Source organism: Oryza glaberrima, chromosome 6 (assembly GCF_000147395.1).
Source record: "Oryza glaberrima chromosome 6, OglaRS2, whole genome shotgun sequence".
NCBI lineage: Eukaryota > Viridiplantae > Streptophyta > Magnoliopsida > Poales > Poaceae > Oryza > Oryza glaberrima.
This window is the reverse complement of record NC_068331.1, coordinates 2161999-2181686: the sequence shown is the minus strand read 5'-3', so window position 1 is coordinate 2181686 and position 19688 is coordinate 2161999. Positions and strand designations below refer to the sequence as shown.

The window sequence follows — 19688 nt, the reverse complement described above, 5'->3', positions numbered from 1 at the left end:
TTTGCCCGGTTTTCGTAAGTTGGGGGATGGGTCGTACCTGGTTTTGTAGTCAAGGGACGAAAATCGGACTGGGTGACAAATTGAGGGACCCAAAGTGAACTTATTCTAGAATTAAAATCCTACATCATTAAGATTTGCCACTTACATGTAGGCCCTATATTTTTTTATTTATTTTGTTTTTGCTAACTAGTATGCCACGTCAACAAAATCAGCCATCCATATTACTATGGGATCTAATTTAACCCAGTTTTGCAGGTTGTGGGTTAAGATTTTTGGTATTGCAGTTGAGATGTACTTCCTACATTTCACAATGTAAGTCATTCTAGTATTTCTTACATTTATATTGATGTTAATGAATCTATATAGTTATATAGATATATATTTTAGATTTATTACATAAATATGAATGTTAAAAATGCTAGAATGACTTATATTGTGGAACGGAGGGAGTACAAATTAAAATCGACGAAAACATAACGAACGTAAAGTGGACTTATTCGAACGGGATTACCAGCTACGTGTGGCCCGTATAATTTGGGCCGGGAAGGGTTTGGCCCACTTATGCGTGGCCCATTATAGTTGGGTCGAGATATATTGCTCAAGGCCCATTTACCCCTTCGTTTCCGTTACGGCTTCTCGTCTCCTCTCCCCTTTTCACGCCATGGCCGAGCGATCTCCCGGCCGCCGGAATGGAGGCGGCGGCGGCGGCGGCAGCTGCGGCGGGAGGAGGTGGTAGCGCCGTCGCGCGGAGCAGCCCCGCCGCGAAATCCTCCACCATCTCCTCTTCTCGCAGCTCTCATCTTCTTCTCCCCTTTCACGTCGTCACCGGGGCACGGAGCGATCGACCCGGCCGAAATGGAGGCGGCAGCGGCAGCGGCGGCGGGAGGAGGAGGAGGAGGTGGTAGATCCGCCGCGAGAAATCGGTGAGTGACCAACCAAGCTGCCCTCCTCCCCTACCCCTCTTCCCCCGTTACCCGCGCATCTCGTGCAGTCGTGCGCTCGATGTGGTTCCTGTTTCGCTTCACTGTGCTCGCACAGTCGCATGGAAACGGACGCTGGCTGCGCGCGTGCGTGATTTGGATCAACGCGGAAAGGTATATCGAATGAGAGAAGCTGAGAAAGCGAGAAATGACCTGGTTATTGTTACTGCAGATTGCGTCTGGTTTCCTGTGAAATTTTCTTCCCGCAAAACGTCAGGGTTTAACTTAGTAAAACTGGGAATAGAGGAAAGCTCCCTGTGCTGACTTTGAAGTTTGAAGCTATCGTCTTTAACTTGAAGCCTCTTTTAAGTTGAAGCCGCCGTTTAGATTGAGACTAACTATATTTATGGCGTCACAATTTCTTTTACCAAAAAAGAGACTGTAAATGAACATATATTTACATTGTGTAGTAATTTTGTTGTAACTTTTGAAACTTACACTGTAAATTTCAATACTGACACTGTAATTGTAAATTTTCTAGTACACACCATATAAGAGAAATAGGGAATATCGATTGATTACCTACCTGATAAAGGAGATGTAAGAGATAGAAAACATATTTGCATATAAGAAAAAAATGTAGCAATTTACATATAAGAAAAAATGTAGCAATCACATAGGGAAAAAAATTTGACTGAAATCGAATCGAAACTGCGGCGCTATTTCTGTTTAGCAAAAATGCTTTAACTTACATCTTTTTATGCATAAAAGGTAGGGTGACTTTAACTTACCTTTGCTCCAGGGAAACTAAAGCTTTGCTCTAGTTGGAAACTAACTTGAGCTGAATTAGCCAATTAGCCATCAGAGGAATGATGCAAGGGATAATGCTTGCAGCGTTGCTTGTTCTTTGCCAGTTGATCACAAATGCAGGCAAGATCACTGATGCTGCGTGCATCTCCAGTGAGAGGGATGCTCTGCTTGCTTTCAAAGCCGGTTTCGCTGATCCTGCTGGAGGGGCGCTGCGTTTCTGGCAGGGCCAAGACTGCTGCGCATGGAGCGGGGTGTCCTGCAGCAAAAAGATCGGCAGTGTTGTCAGCCTGGATATCGGCCATTATGATCTCACTTTCAAAGGTGAAATCAACTCATCTCTGGCTGTTCTGACACGTCTAGTGTACCTTAACCTGAGTGGAAATGACTTCGGTGGGGTGGCCATCCCAGATTTCATAGGCTCTTTCGAGAAGCTGAGGTACCTTGATCTTTCGCATGCTGGTTTTGGAGGGACAGTTCCTCCTCGGCTTGGTAATTTGTCAATGCTCAGCCACCTTGATTTGAGCTCACCAAGTCATACGGTTACTGTCAAAAGCTTCGACTGGGTGTCTCGCCTCACTTCACTGGTCTATCTAGACCTTAGTTGGTTGTATCTTGCTGCTTCCTCTGATTGGTTGCAGGCTACAAATACGCTTCCTTTGCTTAAAGTCCTCTGCTTGAATCATGCTTTTCTTCCTGCCACAGACTTGAATGCTCTTTCTCATACCAACTTCACAGCCATTAGGGTACTTGATCTGAAGAGTAACAACTTCAGTTCACGAATGCCAGATTGGATTTCAAAGCTAAGTTCTCTTGCATATTTGGACTTGTCTAGCTGTGAGCTTTCAGGCTCACTTCCCAGGAACCTTGGGAACTTGACATCCCTCAGTTTTTTTCAATTACGAGCGAACAGCCTTGAAGGTGAAATACCTGGATCCATGAGTAGGTTGTGCAACCTACGCCACATTGATTTATCTGGAAACCATTTCTCAGGAGATATTACAAGACTTGCTAATACCTTGTTCCCCTGCATGAACCAGTTGAAGATTCTTGACCTTGCCCTCAATAATCTAACCGGGAGTCTGTCTGGTTGGGTCAGGCACATAGCAAGTGTAACTACTCTTGATCTTAGTGAGAACTCATTATCCGGACGAGTATCAGATGATATTGGCAAGTTATCAAACTTAACCTACTTAGATCTTTCAGCCAATTCATTTCAAGGCACACTGTCCGAACTCCACTTTGCTAATCTGTCCAAGCTGGATATGCTAATTTTAGAGTCAATTTCTGTGAAGATTGTCACTGAAGCAGACTGGGTGCCACCATTCCAACTCCGAGTCCTAGTACTTTATGGATGTCAGGTAGGACCACACTTCCCAGCATGGCTGAAGTCACAAGCCAAAATTGAAATGATCGAGTTAAGCAGAGCACAGATCAAGAGCAAGTTACCTGATTGGCTCTGGAACTTCTCATCAACAATTAGTGCCTTGGATGTCTCAGGAAATATGATTAATGGAGAGTTGCCCAAAAGTTTAAAGCACATGAAAGCGCTGGAGTTACTCGACATGAGTTCGAACCAACTGGAGGGATGCATTCCTGATCTGCCATCTAGTGTGAAAGTACTGGATCTGTCAAGTAACCACTTATATGGACCATTGCCACAAAGCCTGGGTGCCAAAGAAATGTACTATCTATCACTCAAAGACAACTTCCTCAGTGGAAGCATCCCTACGTACCTATGTGAGATGGTTTGGATGGAACAGGTTCTTCTATCACTAAACAACTTCTCAGGTGTACTCCCAAATTGCTGGAGGAAAGATTCAGCGCTGAGAGTTATAGACTTCTCAAACAATAACATTCACGGAGAAATATCTTCAACCATGGGTTATCTAACTTCCCTTGGATCATTGTTACTCCACAGAAACAAGTTATCTGGTCCACTCCCCACCTCACTGAAGCTATGCAACAGATTAATCTTTCTTGATCTTTCAGAAAATAATTTGTCTGGAACCATACCAACCTGGATAGGTGACAGCCTGCAGTCTCTGATTCTCAGTTTAAGGTCCAATAACTTTTCTGGTAAAATTCCCGAGCTACTATCTCAGCTTCACGCTCTTCAAATTTTAGATATTGCTGATAACAATCTATCAGGCCCTGTACCCAAATCCTTGGGAAATTTAGCAGCCATGCAGTTAGGCAGGCACATGATACAACAGCAATTTAGCACCAATTCGGACATCCATTTCATGGTTTATGGTGCAAGTGGTGCAGTCTTGTATCGGCTGTATGCATACTTATACCTGAATAGTCTGCTTGCTGGCAAGCTTCAATATAATGGAACTGCCTTCTATATCGATCTCTCTGGTAACCAATTAGCAGGGGAGATTCCTATTGAAATTGGATTTCTATCTGGACTAACAGGTTTAAATTTGTCAGGAAATCACATAAGAGGGAGCATTCCAGAGGAGTTGGGAAACTTAAGAAGTTTAGAGGTGCTTGATCTCTCCAGGAATGATCTGTCAGGCCCAATTCCACAGTGCTTCCTGTCATTGTCTGGTTTGAGCCATCTGAATTTATCATACAATGACCTTTCAGGAGCTATACCATTTGGAAATGAACTTGCAACTTTTGCAGAAAGCACATACTTTGGTAATGCTAATCTCTGTGGGCCTCCACTGTCAAGAAGCTGTTTGTACCACAAAAGGAAGCATCAACTAAACTTTGACACGGGAACATACTTAAGTGCACTGCTTGGGTTTGCATTTGGATTCTGCATTATGTTCGTCATCCTGATACCCTACATGGTTGCATGAAAGACTCTTATGATAGCCTATGCTTTGGATTGGCTATTATGATATATGAAGATTTTGTTTTATAGTTAGTTGAGCATTGTAATGATTTTATCCGAACATATTTGACAGGTGGGTTAAGCGGTGTAATGCACTAAGGCTTAGCTCTTTTCAAATTATTACTCCCTCCGTTTCAAAATGTATGGCACCGTTGACTTGTCGCATAACGTTTGACCATTTATCTTAATATCAAAAATATATAAATATTATTTATTTTGTTGTGACTTATTTTATCATCAAATAAAATCGACTATAATTTTACATATTTATACTATATCTTTTAATAAGACGAATGGTCAAACGTTGTGGAAAAGTCAACGACATTATACTTTTTGAAAAGGAGGTAGTATTATTTCTCAGATTATCGAAACATATTATTTGCTCTATATTTCGAAGAATAATTTAAAAACAGATTAGTTTTTTTCAAGGATCTGTTTAATAGGGGTTTCAAATCGAGTCGATAGGTTTATTCAGAAAACAAGCAATTCAAGAACCAACTTCAAATGGAACAGGTTTAAAAGGAGTGCTCAGGACACTAAAAAGCTTCTATCTTTGACTTGCAAGACAGCTCACTAATACTACCTTGACACATGTGATTTTTTTGACAAATGTTTGACTATTTGTTTTATTTATTTTTTTAAAATATAAAATATTTTCATTCAACGATAAATCAAGTCACAATAAAATAAATGATAATTACATAAATTTTTTAAATAAAAAAAATTGTCAAACATATTTTAAAAGGAACCGCATCGTATATTAAAAACCGGAGCGAGTAAGAGTTAGGCGTCGATAGAGCATTAATTCGGTCGTTTCTGGGCTTCTATAGCCGGCCCGGTGACGACATCCTCTGTATACACTCACAAGGCCCACTAGCTAGCGAGGCCCCTTCGTTCCTCTCCGCTTCACGCCGTGCTCGAGCTGAGCGATCGATCGATCCACCGCACCGTGCATCCGCCCGGAATGGAGGTGGCGGCGGCGGGAGGTGGTAGCGCCGCCGCCCGGAGCAGCCCCCGCGGCCGTGCAGGCCAACCAACGACGACGACGCCGCGGCCAGCAAGCTGTGAGTGACCTACCGAACGACCCACCCCCTTCCCTTACCTCTCCATTCCGCGCACGGCTCCTCTGCTGTTGCGCGGATGCTGCGCTCTCTCTCTCTCTCTCTCTCTACCACTGCGGCGTGCTTGGTGGTTTCGAATCAATTCGGTTCGGGGCGTGCTGTTTGGTCCGCGCTGTGTTGCGGTAGAGAGGCAAAAGCGAGATGCACTTTGATATTGATAGGGCAGTGGCAAGGGGCGTGTGGTTTCAGCCTTAAGATCTTATGTTCAATCTGCTCACAATTTCTTCTTAAAAAAATATTTGGAGGGACGTATTTCCTCCAAATCTGGTTTTATTTTTTTTGACAGAGGCAAAAGCAAGAGAAGCCTGTAAACCTGGTGCTGAATCGTGATACTAAAAAAATGTCATAACAAGCAGGATAGATGGTTTGAACAGTTTCCATTGATGCTCCCGAGTTGCACACACCACTTTTAGGTGCCTCTTTCCTGCGAGGGTTCATGCAATAAATCATTGTAATGATAAATTGGTGACAAGGGAGCTATTCCTCTTTCACCAATTTGTACTGAACGACGTCTTTTTATTGGGCGGCATAGCTGGCCGGCCACTTCTATATATAGTTGTATGTGTTCTTGATTTTTCCCTGTTTGTTTGGAGCGGATTGATGCTTTAGATAGCGGTTAGCCGATATTGAGTGGCATTGGCACCCTCAACTTCTAGTGCTTATGTGGGCTAGTAGCGTTTGTATACAGAGATGATCTACCTTGAACTCTTCAGCATGCATTTATGAGACTGTATAGGCCAATATCTTGAACAATGAACAAATAAATGTATAGACAGTGCAAAACATGCATGCAAAATGTGGGGGTATTGCTTATACACTTATATGTCATTGTAGGTTGCATAGTAGAAATCACCCATTTCCCTTTGCAGGTCATGTGTTAATAAAGGATACATGAAGGATGATTACGTGCACTTCTTTGGTAGGCAAATAACAAAAAGGGCTCCAATAATAAATTGAGGTATGTAGTACCTCATTGAATCTTTTATCTGCTTCTCTACAATTGGAAATTCTAATTTGTTTTCCTTTCCAAATAACTCTGTGAACTATGCACGTTGGTCTGTTCTTGGGAACCTTCTGCGTCAGTTCCTCAGTGCTGGAAATGTCAGGATGGTCAAAAGAGGAAACAGAAACTTGGTGCTGGCTTTGACACGACATTCTTCCTGTTGCAGGAAAAGACAGATATAGAGACAGCTTGACTTCATGAGTAGACTTTGACTGCCTGAGTCTTTGGGTTGGGGTTCAGAGCCTGGAAGAAAATTACACATGACTTTAACCTCGTCTTCAGCTCTTTGCTTCTCACATCTGCTCTGGCATTCATGGAAACTTGACTGATCAGTAGTACCCTAGCAACTTCTGTGAGCACAAATCAGAAGCTAACTTGACAGTGCTAGTCACAAGCTCTACTGGATGTCCATGATGAGAGGAAGGATGCAAGGGGTGTGGCTTGCAGCATTAATCGTCCTCCTTTGCCACTCTATCGCAAAGGCAGGGAAGGAAGCCGCTGCTGCCGTGTGCATCGCCAGCGAGAGGGATGCTCTGCTTGCCTTCAAAGCAGGCATTTGTGCTGACTCCGCTGGTGAGCTGCCTTCCTGGCAAGGCCATGACTGCTGCTCAGGGGGTAGCGTGTCCTGCAGCAAGAGGACTGGCCATGTCATCGGCCTTGACCTCGGCCAGTATGCTCTTAGCTTCACAGGTGAAATCAACTCATCTTTGGTTGCTTTGACTCATCTACGGTACCTTAACCTGAGTGGAAACAACTTCGGTGGTGTGGCCATCCCAGACTTCATAGGCTCCTTCAGCAAGTTGAGGTATCTTGATCTCTCACATGCTGGTTTTGCCGGGTTGGTTCCTCCTCAACTTGGCAATCTGTCAATGCTCAGACACCTTGCTTTGACCTCCTCTACAATCAGGATGGATAATTTCCATTGGGTTTCTCGCCTCCGTGCCTCAGGTACTTGGACCTCGGCTGGTTGTATCTTGTTGCATGTTCAGATTGGTTGCAGTCAATCAGTGGTCTCCCTTTGCTTCAAGTGCTTCGCTTGCATGATGCATTTCTCCCTGCCACCAGTTTGAATTCAGTTTCTTATGTCAATTTCACGGCCCTCACGGTGTTTGATCTTAGTAACAATGAGCTGAATTCTACTTTACCAAGCTGGATCTGGAGCCTGCGTTCTCTTTCTTACTTGGACTTGTCTAGCTGTCAGCTTTCTGGATCGGTTCCTGATAAGATAGGGAACTTGTCCTCCCTGACTTTTCTTCGGTTGCTGGATAACCACCTGGAAGGAGAGATACCGCAAACCATGAGTAGATTGTGCAGCCTGAATATCATCGACATGTCTAGAAATAATTTATCAGGGAATATTGCAGTGGAAAAGAATCTGTTTTACTGCATGAAGGAGCTGCAAGTTCTCAATGTTGGCTTCAATAATCTAACTGGAAATCTATCTGGCTGGCTTGAGCACTTGAAAAGTTTAACTACTCTTGATCTCAGCAAGAACTCTTTCACTGGACAAATACCAGAAGATATTGGCAAGTTGTCACAATTGATTTACCTGGATCTTTCATACAATGCATTTATGGGTAGACTGTCTGAAGTCCACCTTGGCAATCTATCCAGGTTGGATTTCCTGAGTTTAGCATCAAATAAACTGAAAATGGTAATTGAACCCAACTGGATGCCAACTTTTCAACTCACGGGTCTCGGACTACATGGTTGCCATGTAGGGCCCACATCCCTGCTTGGCTGCGATCACAAAGCAGAATTGAGATGATTGATTTAGGAAGCACAAAAATCGAGGGTACATTACCTGATTGGCTCTGGAATTTCTCTTCATCAATCACTACCTTGGATATCTCAAGCAACATGATCACTGGTAGTTTGCCAACAAGTTTGGAGAAAATGAAAATGTTGAGGACTCTCAATATGAGATCAAATCGACTCGAGGGAAGCGTTCCTGATTTGCCAGCTAGTGTTAGGGTGCTGGATCTATCCGAAAACTTCTTGTCTGGATCGTTGGCACAAAGCTTAGGAGCCAAGTACACTTATTACATCAAGCTCTCAGTTAATCAACTGAATGGGATAATCCCAACATATCTTTGTGAGATGGATTTGATAGAAATAATTGACCTCTCAAACAACTTATTTTCAGGTGTTATACCAGATTGTTGGAAGAAGTCCTCAAAACTGCATACCATTGACTTTTCGAGCAATAAGCTTCATGGAGAAATACCTTCAACCATGGGTTTCATAACCTCCCTTGCAATATTATCTCTTAAAGAGAACAGCTTATCTGGCACATTGCCCTCCTCATTGCAGTCATGTAACGGATTGATCATCCTCGATCTCGGATGTAATAATTTATCAGGAAATTTACCGTCATGGATGGGTGATAGCCTGCGCTCTTTGGTTGTTCTATCTTTACGCTCAAATCAATTTTCTGGTGAAATACCTGAGTCACTGCCCCAACTTCATGCTCTGCAAGTTTTAGATCTTGCTTGTAACAAATTATCTGGCCCTATACCACAATTCCTAGGAAATTTAACATCCATGTATTTTGATCAGAGCAATTTACAGGGACATGCTGGCATGCTTCGTTTCACCAAATTTCCTACAGTTTATACTGATGGAGGTACATATTTGGCCATATACATATACCCGGATAGCCTTGAGAGCTCGACGTATTTGTACGTGGTAAACGTTATTGATCTATCAAGTAATCAATTGACAGGAGACATCCCAAAAGAAATAGGGGCTCTATCTGCATTGATGGCCTTGAATCTATCAGGAAATCACATACTTGGGAGTATTCCTGATGAAATTGGGAACCTCAGTCATTTAGAGGCACTTGATCTCTCGTCGAATGATTTGTCAGGACCAATTCCTCCAAGCATCACAAATTTGAATTATTTGTCGATTCTAAATTTGTCCTACAACGATCTGTCAGCAGTGATACCATGTAGCTCTCAGTTTTCAACTTTCACAAATGAATCATATCTAGGCAATGCAGATCTTTGTGGAAATTGTGGTGCCTCGCTATCAAGAGTATGCTCGCAACATACTGCTACTAGAAAACATCAGAACAGGATTGACAGGGGGACATACTTATGCACTCTGCTAGGGTTTGCATATGGATTATCTGTCGTTTCTGCCATCCTCATATTCAGCAAAACTGCAAGAAAGGCCTACTTCCAGTTCACTGACAAGACATTGGATGATTTCCGTGCTATGGTTCAGATAAAACTCAACAGGATCAAGGCAGGAAGACGCCAATCCATGGAAATTTATCGTCTTGGCAGCCAGAACTCAATCACCTGCTACGAATTGGAATTTGGATCTACTACGGAAGGTAACTAGTTTATGTTCTTGTATAACTTGTATGGTCGATCTGTAGACTGCTGGTTCAGATAGTAGAAATAATTCTGGACATCTGGGTTCTGGTTCAGATACAACCGATGTACCTTCTTGTATACAAGATGCATGCATCACTACGTCAGTGTATCTTTGCCATGTTTTAATACAGTGCAGCCAGAGTAATTTTTCTGTTTTTTTTCTTCTTTTGCGAGTATTATCTCCGTTATCCAGGTGCATAACTAGAAGTCCTTGTTTGAAGGACTTCCCGTCTACGTAATTTTCTTCCCGGTAGCGGCATCACCCCCGTCATTTTCTTCCTAAGTATACGTAGTAGTAATAAAATTGTGTCATAATTCACCAACCGTTAAGTGAGTTATCACCACCCCACGATAAGGCGGTTATCGTGATAATCACGTGGTTACCGTAAAGACCGTAAATGAGAAGATTATCTTCGATAGAATTTTTTCGGATGAAAGTTTTCAGAAAAAAAAAAGGTATATACGCAGGAAACGAACGTGGGGCATCGCTAGCTGGCGTGTACTCGCGTCGAGGTCCGTGTGCCTTTCTTTTGTAAGGCCCAACAGGAAACTGACCCCGCTACTCCAACGGCCCGTTTATCCTGCAGCCCAATCCGAACGGGACAGCTGCCCACGTGCGACCCATGTGTTGGGCCGGGCCGTGAATGCCAGCTACGTGCAGCCCATCTAAATCGGGTCGAGCTCTCGAGCTTTATTCCTCGAGGCCCATTAGCCCCTTCGTTTCCATCACGGCTCTCGTCTTCCTCTCCCCTTCACGCCGTGACCCAGCGATCGACCGGCCAGAATGGATGCGGAGGCGGCGGCGGCGGCGGGAGGAGGGGGAGGCGGTAGCGTCGCGGCGCGGAGCAGCCCGGCGGCCGTGCAGGCCACCAACGACGACGCCGCGGCCAGCAAGCTGTGAGTGACCAACCCCGACTCCCCCCTCCTCTACCTCTCCAGCTCTCCTTCCCCTCGCGTCCGCATGACCACCAGGTCTCTTGTGCTCCGCGTGATATTCTCTCCTTTGCTCGAGGCGCCATCGGGAAGCGGTCGCCCCCGTGCTTTGTCTGGATCGCGCTATGCTGCTACCGTTTGTTGCGCTAGTGAATACCGTGACAAAAGGAAAGCCAAAAGCCATGCTGAATCGTGATGCTAAAATGTACTAATTATTATAGTAAGCAAGAGGGATGGTTTATACAGTTTTCATGTGAAGATCCGGAATCGCGCTCCACTTAGGTGACCCTTTTCTGCGAAGGACCATGCAATGTCGTATAACCACTCCTTTGAACCGATTCTATTTTTATTTCTCTCTGCAATAAATCAGTGTGTAATGGTAGGAAAGGAGCTATGTGCCTCTTTTACCAATTGCCTTGAATGAAGTCCTTCTGTTGAGTGGATCAGCTAGCTTGCCACTTTATATATTCTTGTGTGTTTTAGAAGAAATTTCTTGAGAATTTCTTGCTTAGTAGTGGTTTGAAGAAATTGATTGGGCATCTTTACTTCCAGTGCTTATCTGGCCTACTGACCTTGGTACACAGAGCAAATGATCTACCTTCACCTCTTCTACCTATGACATTGCAGAGGCCGCTATCTTGAACAGTGAACAGATAAATGTAGCACGGTCCATGTTATTCAATATGCATGGAAAGTGTGGTGTATTGCTTATACATTTAGATGTCATTGTAGTTTTCAAAGTAGAGGTTGACTGTTGCTGCTTGCTATATGCCATACTCATTTTCATTTTTCCTTTGCAGGTCATGTGTTAATAAAGGATACATGAAGGATGATTATGTGCACTTCTTTGTCAGACGAACAACAAAAAGGGCTCCAATAATAAATCGAGGTTGGTAGTGCCTCATTTAATCTTTATCTGCTTCTCTAAAATTGAAAATGTTTGGAAATTCTAATTTGTTTACCTTTCCAAATAACTCTGCAAAGGGTACTATGCACGTTGGTCTGTACTTAGGAAGCTTCTGCATCAGTTCCTCAGTGCTGGAAATGGCAGTAATGATCAAAACCAGAAACAAATATTATCTCTTGGTGCTGGCTTTGACACAACATTCTTCCAGTTGCAGGTTATCCATTACTCACTATTTCATGAGCATCACAATCACATGCTTACGGCCCATTATCAGATCTACTGTTTGATCTGAATAATTTATATCATTTTTATTTAACTCTGTATGTTCTTCGTTACTATAAACTAGTTAAATAGGTTCCAGACTTCCAGTACGCCTTGCATCTTAATCATATCCTGCTTTGGTGGAGGCAGCGTTTAAGATCAAACTTCATAAAGTATATTGGTATAATTTTAATATCAATTCATCTCTCTCAGTCTGTGCTGTATTTGCTACTGTAGGACGAAGGCATTGCTCCATACCTTTATGTTGAGTTGGATTTCAAGGAGGTAGATAAAGTTTATTTGCTATTTTCAAGTGTAGCATAGTACTCTGCATAATGCGATGCATGTAATGGCAGAGGAGCAGCTTGTTCTCTTTGTGCATAAGTAACTTTTCTGGCAACTTTTGATGATTGGCAGGTAACCAGCAAAAAGGCTGCCATCATTAACCACTATAGTCAAATGAAGGAAAAGTTAGGACCAGAAGCTTCGATATCAATTGGTAGTTCTCTCATTTGCGTATGATACTGTCAATTAAATGCCTACCCTGTTTACATCTAAGGATCTTCCCAGTTGCACTCGAACTGACGCACAATTCTAAATTTCCCCACTAATGATTCTACCATGTTCTTTCTAAATGTATCTACGGTAATACTTGGTGCCTTTTTCTTGTTTGATGCATCTTTAGCAGAAATAAGTGTCTAATGACAATTAAGGAGGAATAGCCTACTTGTTTTCTTTTCCCTGAATCCATCTAGAGGCCATTCTCCACATTTCTGTTGATTTATTCAGTACCTTTTTTGTATAAGTTTCTGTTATCTTTTCTCTTGGAGGTAGCTATTTCATTCTGTTTGGAAGAATGTTTCTCTCGGTATATACTTAATTGACAGCATAATGGTCTTAGTAACCAAAATGATTTATACCCTGGCCAGAATTGTGAGTTGAAGTGAACTTCCCATATCACAGAATTTGTTATTTTCTATTTTTCATCTTCTGATATTAATTGATGATGGCCAAATATTTCAGAAAAAGGTGAAGTGAGAAGTGCGCATTACAAGCTCTTTTCTGCTGATATTCGTGATATACCAAAACTTGATTCAGTTATTCAGATGGCTGAAATGGACCCTACGTAAGTTTTTTTTTCTTGTGGTATATCTTTATGGTTTACAGTGAGTGCAAGTTCAGTTAGCTTCATAATTTATGCCCTCTACGTTTTTTGCTTATGTTATATTTTATAACTAAATTTTCCTGTTATGTCTTGTATAATTTACTTGTCAGAACATAAATGTTCTTGTTTTGTTCTATTTCATATGTCATAGCTTTTCCTATTTTTAGAGAAGTTTGATTAATTATTCAAGTGACCCTTTTAGGAGTTAGCTCATTTAATCAGCCAATGAACTTATGCTCTACACCTCTTTCCTATAGGAACATTGTCAAGTCAGATACCTGCATCGCGTAGCCTTTATCTCTTAACACTTGAATCATGATCAAATTTTCAAGTTCTTAATAAATCTTTCTGTTGTCATCAGCTTGCCGACCTTTATAATTGCAGAGTGTGTGCTAATTTACTTAGACCCAGCTTCAACCAGTGCTATTGTTAGTTGGGCATCTGATAAGTTCTCTACTGCCATATTTTTCTTATATGAGCAGGTGAAATCATTCTCTCATTTGTACTCTTCCACTCCCGTATGTGATATCTTTTTGCACTATTGACTTCTACTCTGATGCAGATCCATCCAGATGATGCATTTGGAGAGCAAATGATTATAAACCTTGAGGTACCTTTGTTCATTCTTGTAGATTGTCTATGAACCTTTGTAACCTGTAATCCTTTATCCCCTTGTGGTGTACGAGCCATTTGCCCCTGAGGCGTAATGGAATGTTTATAGGCGAATTGCATGATTGCCACATGGATTTGTTCGAGAAGTAAATTTAATGAATTGCAGTCCTTTTTGTATGTCAACAAGAAAGTGCAACCAACTATACAATACCTAAAAAATAGACCTTATTTTTTGTGCTTCCAATCATCATGATAGTACCTTTATTTAAAGAAGGAATATATATATCTTAAAATTCCAAAGAGTCGGACATATTTAGTTACAAAGAGTCGGGTAAGTATCTCTGAGCGGAGTCAAAGAGGCCTACTTAGTTCCAAACAGTTGGGCATATTGCAGGTTTCCTGATTGAACAATTCAGTTGTGGCCTTTGATTCTCATAAACTATCCTTATACAAGAGCTGTTGGACCTATATTAAACAATGAACTGCTAATTATTGCTGTATGACAATTGAAGGATGCAGTATAAGAAGTTATTAGCTTAGTATGCACATAATTAAGGCAGCCTGAAATTACATTGGACATGACAAGTTGAAGTTTGAGATGAAATATTTGTAGTCATTTGTGTAAATAACTTATGTTTGTGGATCTTTGTTTATGGAGGGCATCTTACTGTACGATTAAAACTAGGTGATGTTCTGCTTGTTTTTGGATGGTACCTGTCTTTTTATTTCTCATGGACAAATATATTGAGGTGCTTATTACTTTATTGATAGCATTATTCTATAGCTCAATGCCTTTTGTTGTCCTGCTAATGCAGAGTAGAGGATGCCCTCTCCTTGGTATAAATGCTACACCAACCCTAAGTCACAAAGAAAATCTTTTTCTTGATCACGGATGGCAGGTAAGTTTGGTCAAGACACAGTTCGAATATGATTTGTTTCTAGGGATTTATTGATTGGTTTTGCAGAGGGCTGTTGCGTGGGATATGCTAAAAATATACAATGATTTCATTGACAGTGAAGAAAGGCGCAGGTAAAATTTCTGACGTATGATGCTTAGTTTCTGAGTTTTACATTTGATCTTCACGAAGGACATTATGTTAAATCTTACCTCGCGTAACATTTACTTTTTTTGGTAACACTCGTGAAATTGCATGGTTGCAGGATTGAACGATTGGAATTGTTTGATGAGTTCGAAGAGTGGCATATGATGCAGGTAAGTTCATGAGAATTTCCACTTGTTGGTGAGGGATCCCGTAGTGTATGAACTCCACTTCTTCATTACATTGTCTCTTTTCTCAGGAACACTATTGTGTGGCTTATGGAATAAATGATGCCAAGGTTAGCATGCTATTATATCAGCGACCAAACGTTCTCTACAGAATACCTTCGTAATGCTCTGTCCATGATTCCAAGTGTACACAAAATGACCAATAGTTGTCCCTTCCACTTTCAGGGCCTGTTTGATGATTTTGGGTTTAAGAAGGACTAGCACTCGTCGTGCTCTTTTTGATATCGAACTGAGACAAATTCAACTGGGAATTCCTACTGTTTCCTATGCAGAGAAACGTACTTGAAGTGTGTGAAATGTTTGGCAGAATATGAGAGATAATGGCTATAACAACATTGTACATATTCTGTTTGCAGATACTTGGTTGTATCGATTGTCATGTTGTGTATGTTAAATGGCTTTTCTGCCTTAGCTGAATGGTTTTTCTAACGTTTCCAAACCCTTCGCATGGGCTCGCCATGCAATTGTATGGTCTGGAGAAGTGTTATAGTTTAGGCGTTTTATCTGTCTTTGGTTTTATCTTTGTTCACTAATACAGTTTATCTGAGTGAGTTTCTCGTTGATGAACGAAAGATCATCTACAAATCAGGAAACGGAGTAAGAATGAAATGAAACAAAACCAGGATTAAGCGAACAAGGCAGAGATTATTGATTCCAGAAGACTTTTCAACTTCTCTTTTTGCAAACCTTATAGTTACAAAGTACCTGAAATTTGTAAACCCTCGTAGCTCAATGGGTTTTACTTTTCTTGATGAAAAATGGAGCATGCATTTTTAGTGTTTTTTGTGCGGTTGCAGGATAATGTGCGACTCAGGTGTTTTCAACTGAAATTGCTGAAGTTTCTCCCCAAACAGAAACTTTGCTTGCAACCTGAGACACTTCAGCAAAACACAAGGAATATTGCCACATTTTATGCGAAACTTTGCCCCTTGATTCTGTTTTGCAAATGCGTGGCTGAATTGCTGTGGCTCAAATGATAACAGAATCACTTGAAATGTAGTACACTTTCAATTGGTCCGGCTCATAATTGACACGAAAAATGGCTAAATTGATGCTGAAAATTCATCGGTTTTCAGTGGGATATTTTCATATTAGACCCTGGCCTTCCTTATTATTCTGTCTTGAGTCCTCCCGCCCCGCCGCCGCCTCCTCCTCGTCGAGCTCTCAACACGGCGGCGCCGCGGCGGCCGGCGATCCCCCGCCGCGAGCGGCCACCGGGATTCGAGATACTCCTCCCAGCTCGAATACGCGCATATCATGCACTCCATTGGTCCATTCTGCTCCGCATTTGAGACTGGAAGCCAACCCATGGCCCCAATCACCCGGCTCCCGTGGGCGGCGGTAGCGGCCTCGGCGAGGAGGCCGTCCGGCGAGCGGCGGCGCTAGCCCCTTGTGCAAGTGCTCCGCGGCGGACCGACCTCGCTGCCTTCTCCGATGCGAACTGTGGTGGTGAACACCTCCTACTTGGTAACCTCTCCACCATTTTCTACTCCGTTGCTAATGCAAATCGTTGCACAAATGCGGCAAACGTTTAAGTTACTTCCTGCTTTTACTCCCCAGTGATGAGTGATAACTAATTTCTCGTATTGACCCATGAGGGATGACCATTGACCAAACAAACCTTCGCTATTGGTTGATTTGTTAATTTAGGGGGGGGGGGGGGGGGGGGGGGGTCATTAGGGTGTAGTCAAATCAAGCCAGAAGATCATTGTAAGTTTATAACATTTTTTTATCTGAGATAAGAGATATGGCCGTGTATAAATGTAGATTAATTGCTCTGGTCTTTGGTCTTGTTGCAAGAACATTATCTTGATAAAACTATGTCTCTATTAAATGCAACTCCAGGTTAAATTAGAGGCGATACTAATATTATTAGTTTTAATCATAATGAAAGCTGTCCTTTGTTGAGCATCTTATTCTGCAGGGTGTTGATGGGAGCCAGGTGGCTCCTATATTCTTTGTTTCTCGTATAAATCCCCATAAGCTTCAAGGTTAACACCACCGTGATCATCATGCGCCTTTCACTGATTTCTTTGTTGCCCCTGTTGCTAGTAGCCTCTGAAATCACAGCAGCAACGTCATGCATTGGAAAGGAAAGAGATGCGCTATTCGACTTGAAGGCCACCCTGAAAGACCCTGGAGGGGTACTGTCTTCATGGGTAGGTCTAAATTGTTGCAACTGGTATGGCGTGACTTGTAACAACAAGACTGGACATATTATCAAGCTCGTCCTTTCAAACTATACTACCCACAAGGAGAATGCTCTTACAGGTGACATCAGTCCATCATTGGTTCATTTAACTCATTTGATGTACCTTGATCTTAGTTGGAATGATTTTGGAGGTGCAAGGATCCCTGAGTTCATAGGATCTTTGAAGAACCTAAGGCATCTTGACTTGTCCAGTGCTGGTTTCGGTGGGAAAATCCCCCCTCAGCTTGGAAACCTATCTAAGCTGAATTACCTGGATATTAGCCTTCCTTATTACAAGTTTAGCAGCTTTACTTCTAGTAGCTCTGTTGACAATCTTCTTTGGGTCTCTCAACTTACTTCGCTGGTTTACCTTGACATGTTATGGTGGAACCTTTCTGCGGCTTCAGATTGGCTGGATTCTTTGAACACGCTTGCTTCCCTCGAAGTGCTTCATTTGTTTTCTACCAATCTTCCACCCACTAATCTAAATTCTCAATCCCAGTCTAACTTGACAGTTCTCAATGAAATTGACCTGTCAGGCAACAACTTCAGCTCTAGATTCCCATATTGGTTGGCAAACATACACACTCTGTCATCCATTTATTTGAACAAATGTGGGTTGCATGGGCCGATTCCCGAAGTTGTGAGAAATTTAACTTCCCTTGTTGACCTGTACTTGTCCGACAACAGTTTGGCTGGACCAATTCCAATATCCATGAGTAGGTTGTGTAACTTAAGGATCCTTGATTTGTCGAATAACAACCTTGTTGGTGATATTGGTTATTTGGGGAAGGCCATGACCCGCTGCATGAAGGGGCTATCTATGATCAAATTGAGGAATAATAATCTATCTGGAAGTCTATCCAGGTGGATTGGATCCTTCCCGAACCTCTTCTCAGTCGATCTCAGCCAAAACTCACTATCAGGTCATGTCCATACCAATATCAGTCAGCTCACAAATTTATATGACTTGGACCTTTCCGACAATTTGCTTGAAGGCATCTTGTCTGAACAACACCTAGCAAATCTATCTAAGCTATCAAGGCTAGATTTATCTTATAATAGCTTGATTATTTCTGTGGGAGCAAGTTGGTTGCCACCCTTTCAGCTTTTTGGGCTCTGGCTATGTTCTTGCCCATTAGAATCACAATTCCCACAGTGGCTCCAAACACAAATTGGAATAGAGACATTAGATTTGCACAAAACAGGGATCCTAGGTCATTTGCCTGATTGGCTTTGGACTTCATTGAGTTCTCTCGTTAGCTTGGATCTATCCAACAATCGGATTACAGGCATGCTACCATTATCCCTGGTGCATATGAAGTCACTGCAGTTCTTGGGGCTCAGCTCTAACCAGTTGGAAGGTCAGATTCCCAATATGCCAGAAAGTCTGGAGCTGCTAGATCTCTCCAACAATTCTTTATCTGGATCATTGCCCAACAGTGTAGGAGGGAACAAGACACGTTACATTTTATTGTCAAGCAATCGTCTAAATAGAAGCATACCTACATACTTTTGCAATATGCCATGGTTGTCAGCAATAGACTTATCAAACAACAGATTGTCAGGCGAACTACCTAATTGTTGGAAGAACAGCACAAGACTTTATGTGGTGGACTTCTCGAACAACAAACTGGAAGGACAAATACCTTCAAGTCTTGGCTCTCTCACTCATCTTGGTTCCCTCCATTTGAATAATAATAGGCTATCTGGGTCATTGCCCTCTTCTCTACGCTCATCCAGGCTTCTGAATTTCCTTGATCTTGGAGATAATAATTTGGAGGGTTCCATACCTAGATGGATAGGAGATAACCTGGAATTCCTCATGATTCTTCGTTTGCGGTCAAATCATTTCACTGGAAACATTCCATCTGAATTATCACAACTTCAAGGCCTCAAAGTGTTGGATCTTGCCAATAACAAGCTTTCTGGTCCCTTGCCACAAGGTATTGGAAATTTTAGTGCAATGGCTTCACAGATGTCGATGCCTATTCCACCAATACTGGTTTTTGGCACTACTATTGGTGGCACTTTGAATTACAATGAGAGTATATACATTAGCATCAAAGGAGAAGACCGCTTATATTCTAGGATCCTTTATCTGATGAGGAGCATTGACCTTTCTGGTAATTACCTTACTGGTGGGATTCCTACTGAAATTGGAGCTCTTGTGGAACTCAAAAACCTGAATCTCTCAAAAAATCTCCTGAGTGGCCATAAACCAGAGACAATTGGTAATATGAGTA

At 42.2% G+C, this 19688-nt stretch overlaps 1 protein-coding gene and 2 pseudogenes across 1 annotated transcript; all 3 read left to right on the top strand.

The window, feature by feature from the left end:
- Positions 1-631: 631 nt before the first annotated feature.
- Positions 632-4656, top strand: LOC127775925 (receptor-like protein EIX1; annotated as a pseudogene).
- Positions 4657-5481: 825 nt separating this feature from the next.
- LOC127776818 (receptor-like protein EIX1) lies at positions 5482-10240 on the top strand (annotated as a pseudogene).
- A 585-nt stretch (positions 10241-10825) lies between these two features.
- Positions 10826-15768, top strand: LOC127776819 (leucine carboxyl methyltransferase 1 homolog). The gene is made up of 13 exons (XM_052303369.1): positions 10826-10982; positions 11819-11907; positions 12003-12139; positions 12424-12471; positions 12604-12685; positions 13210-13312; positions 13713-13833; positions 13914-13961; positions 14779-14862; positions 14929-14993; positions 15125-15176; positions 15263-15301; positions 15417-15768. Exons 1-13 carry the CDS (start codon positions 10870-10872, stop codon positions 15450-15452), a joined length of 1017 nt encoding a protein of 338 aa, XP_052159329.1. The 5' UTR covers positions 10826-10869; the 3' UTR covers positions 15453-15768.
- The last annotated feature ends 3920 nt before the right edge of the window (positions 15769-19688 follow it).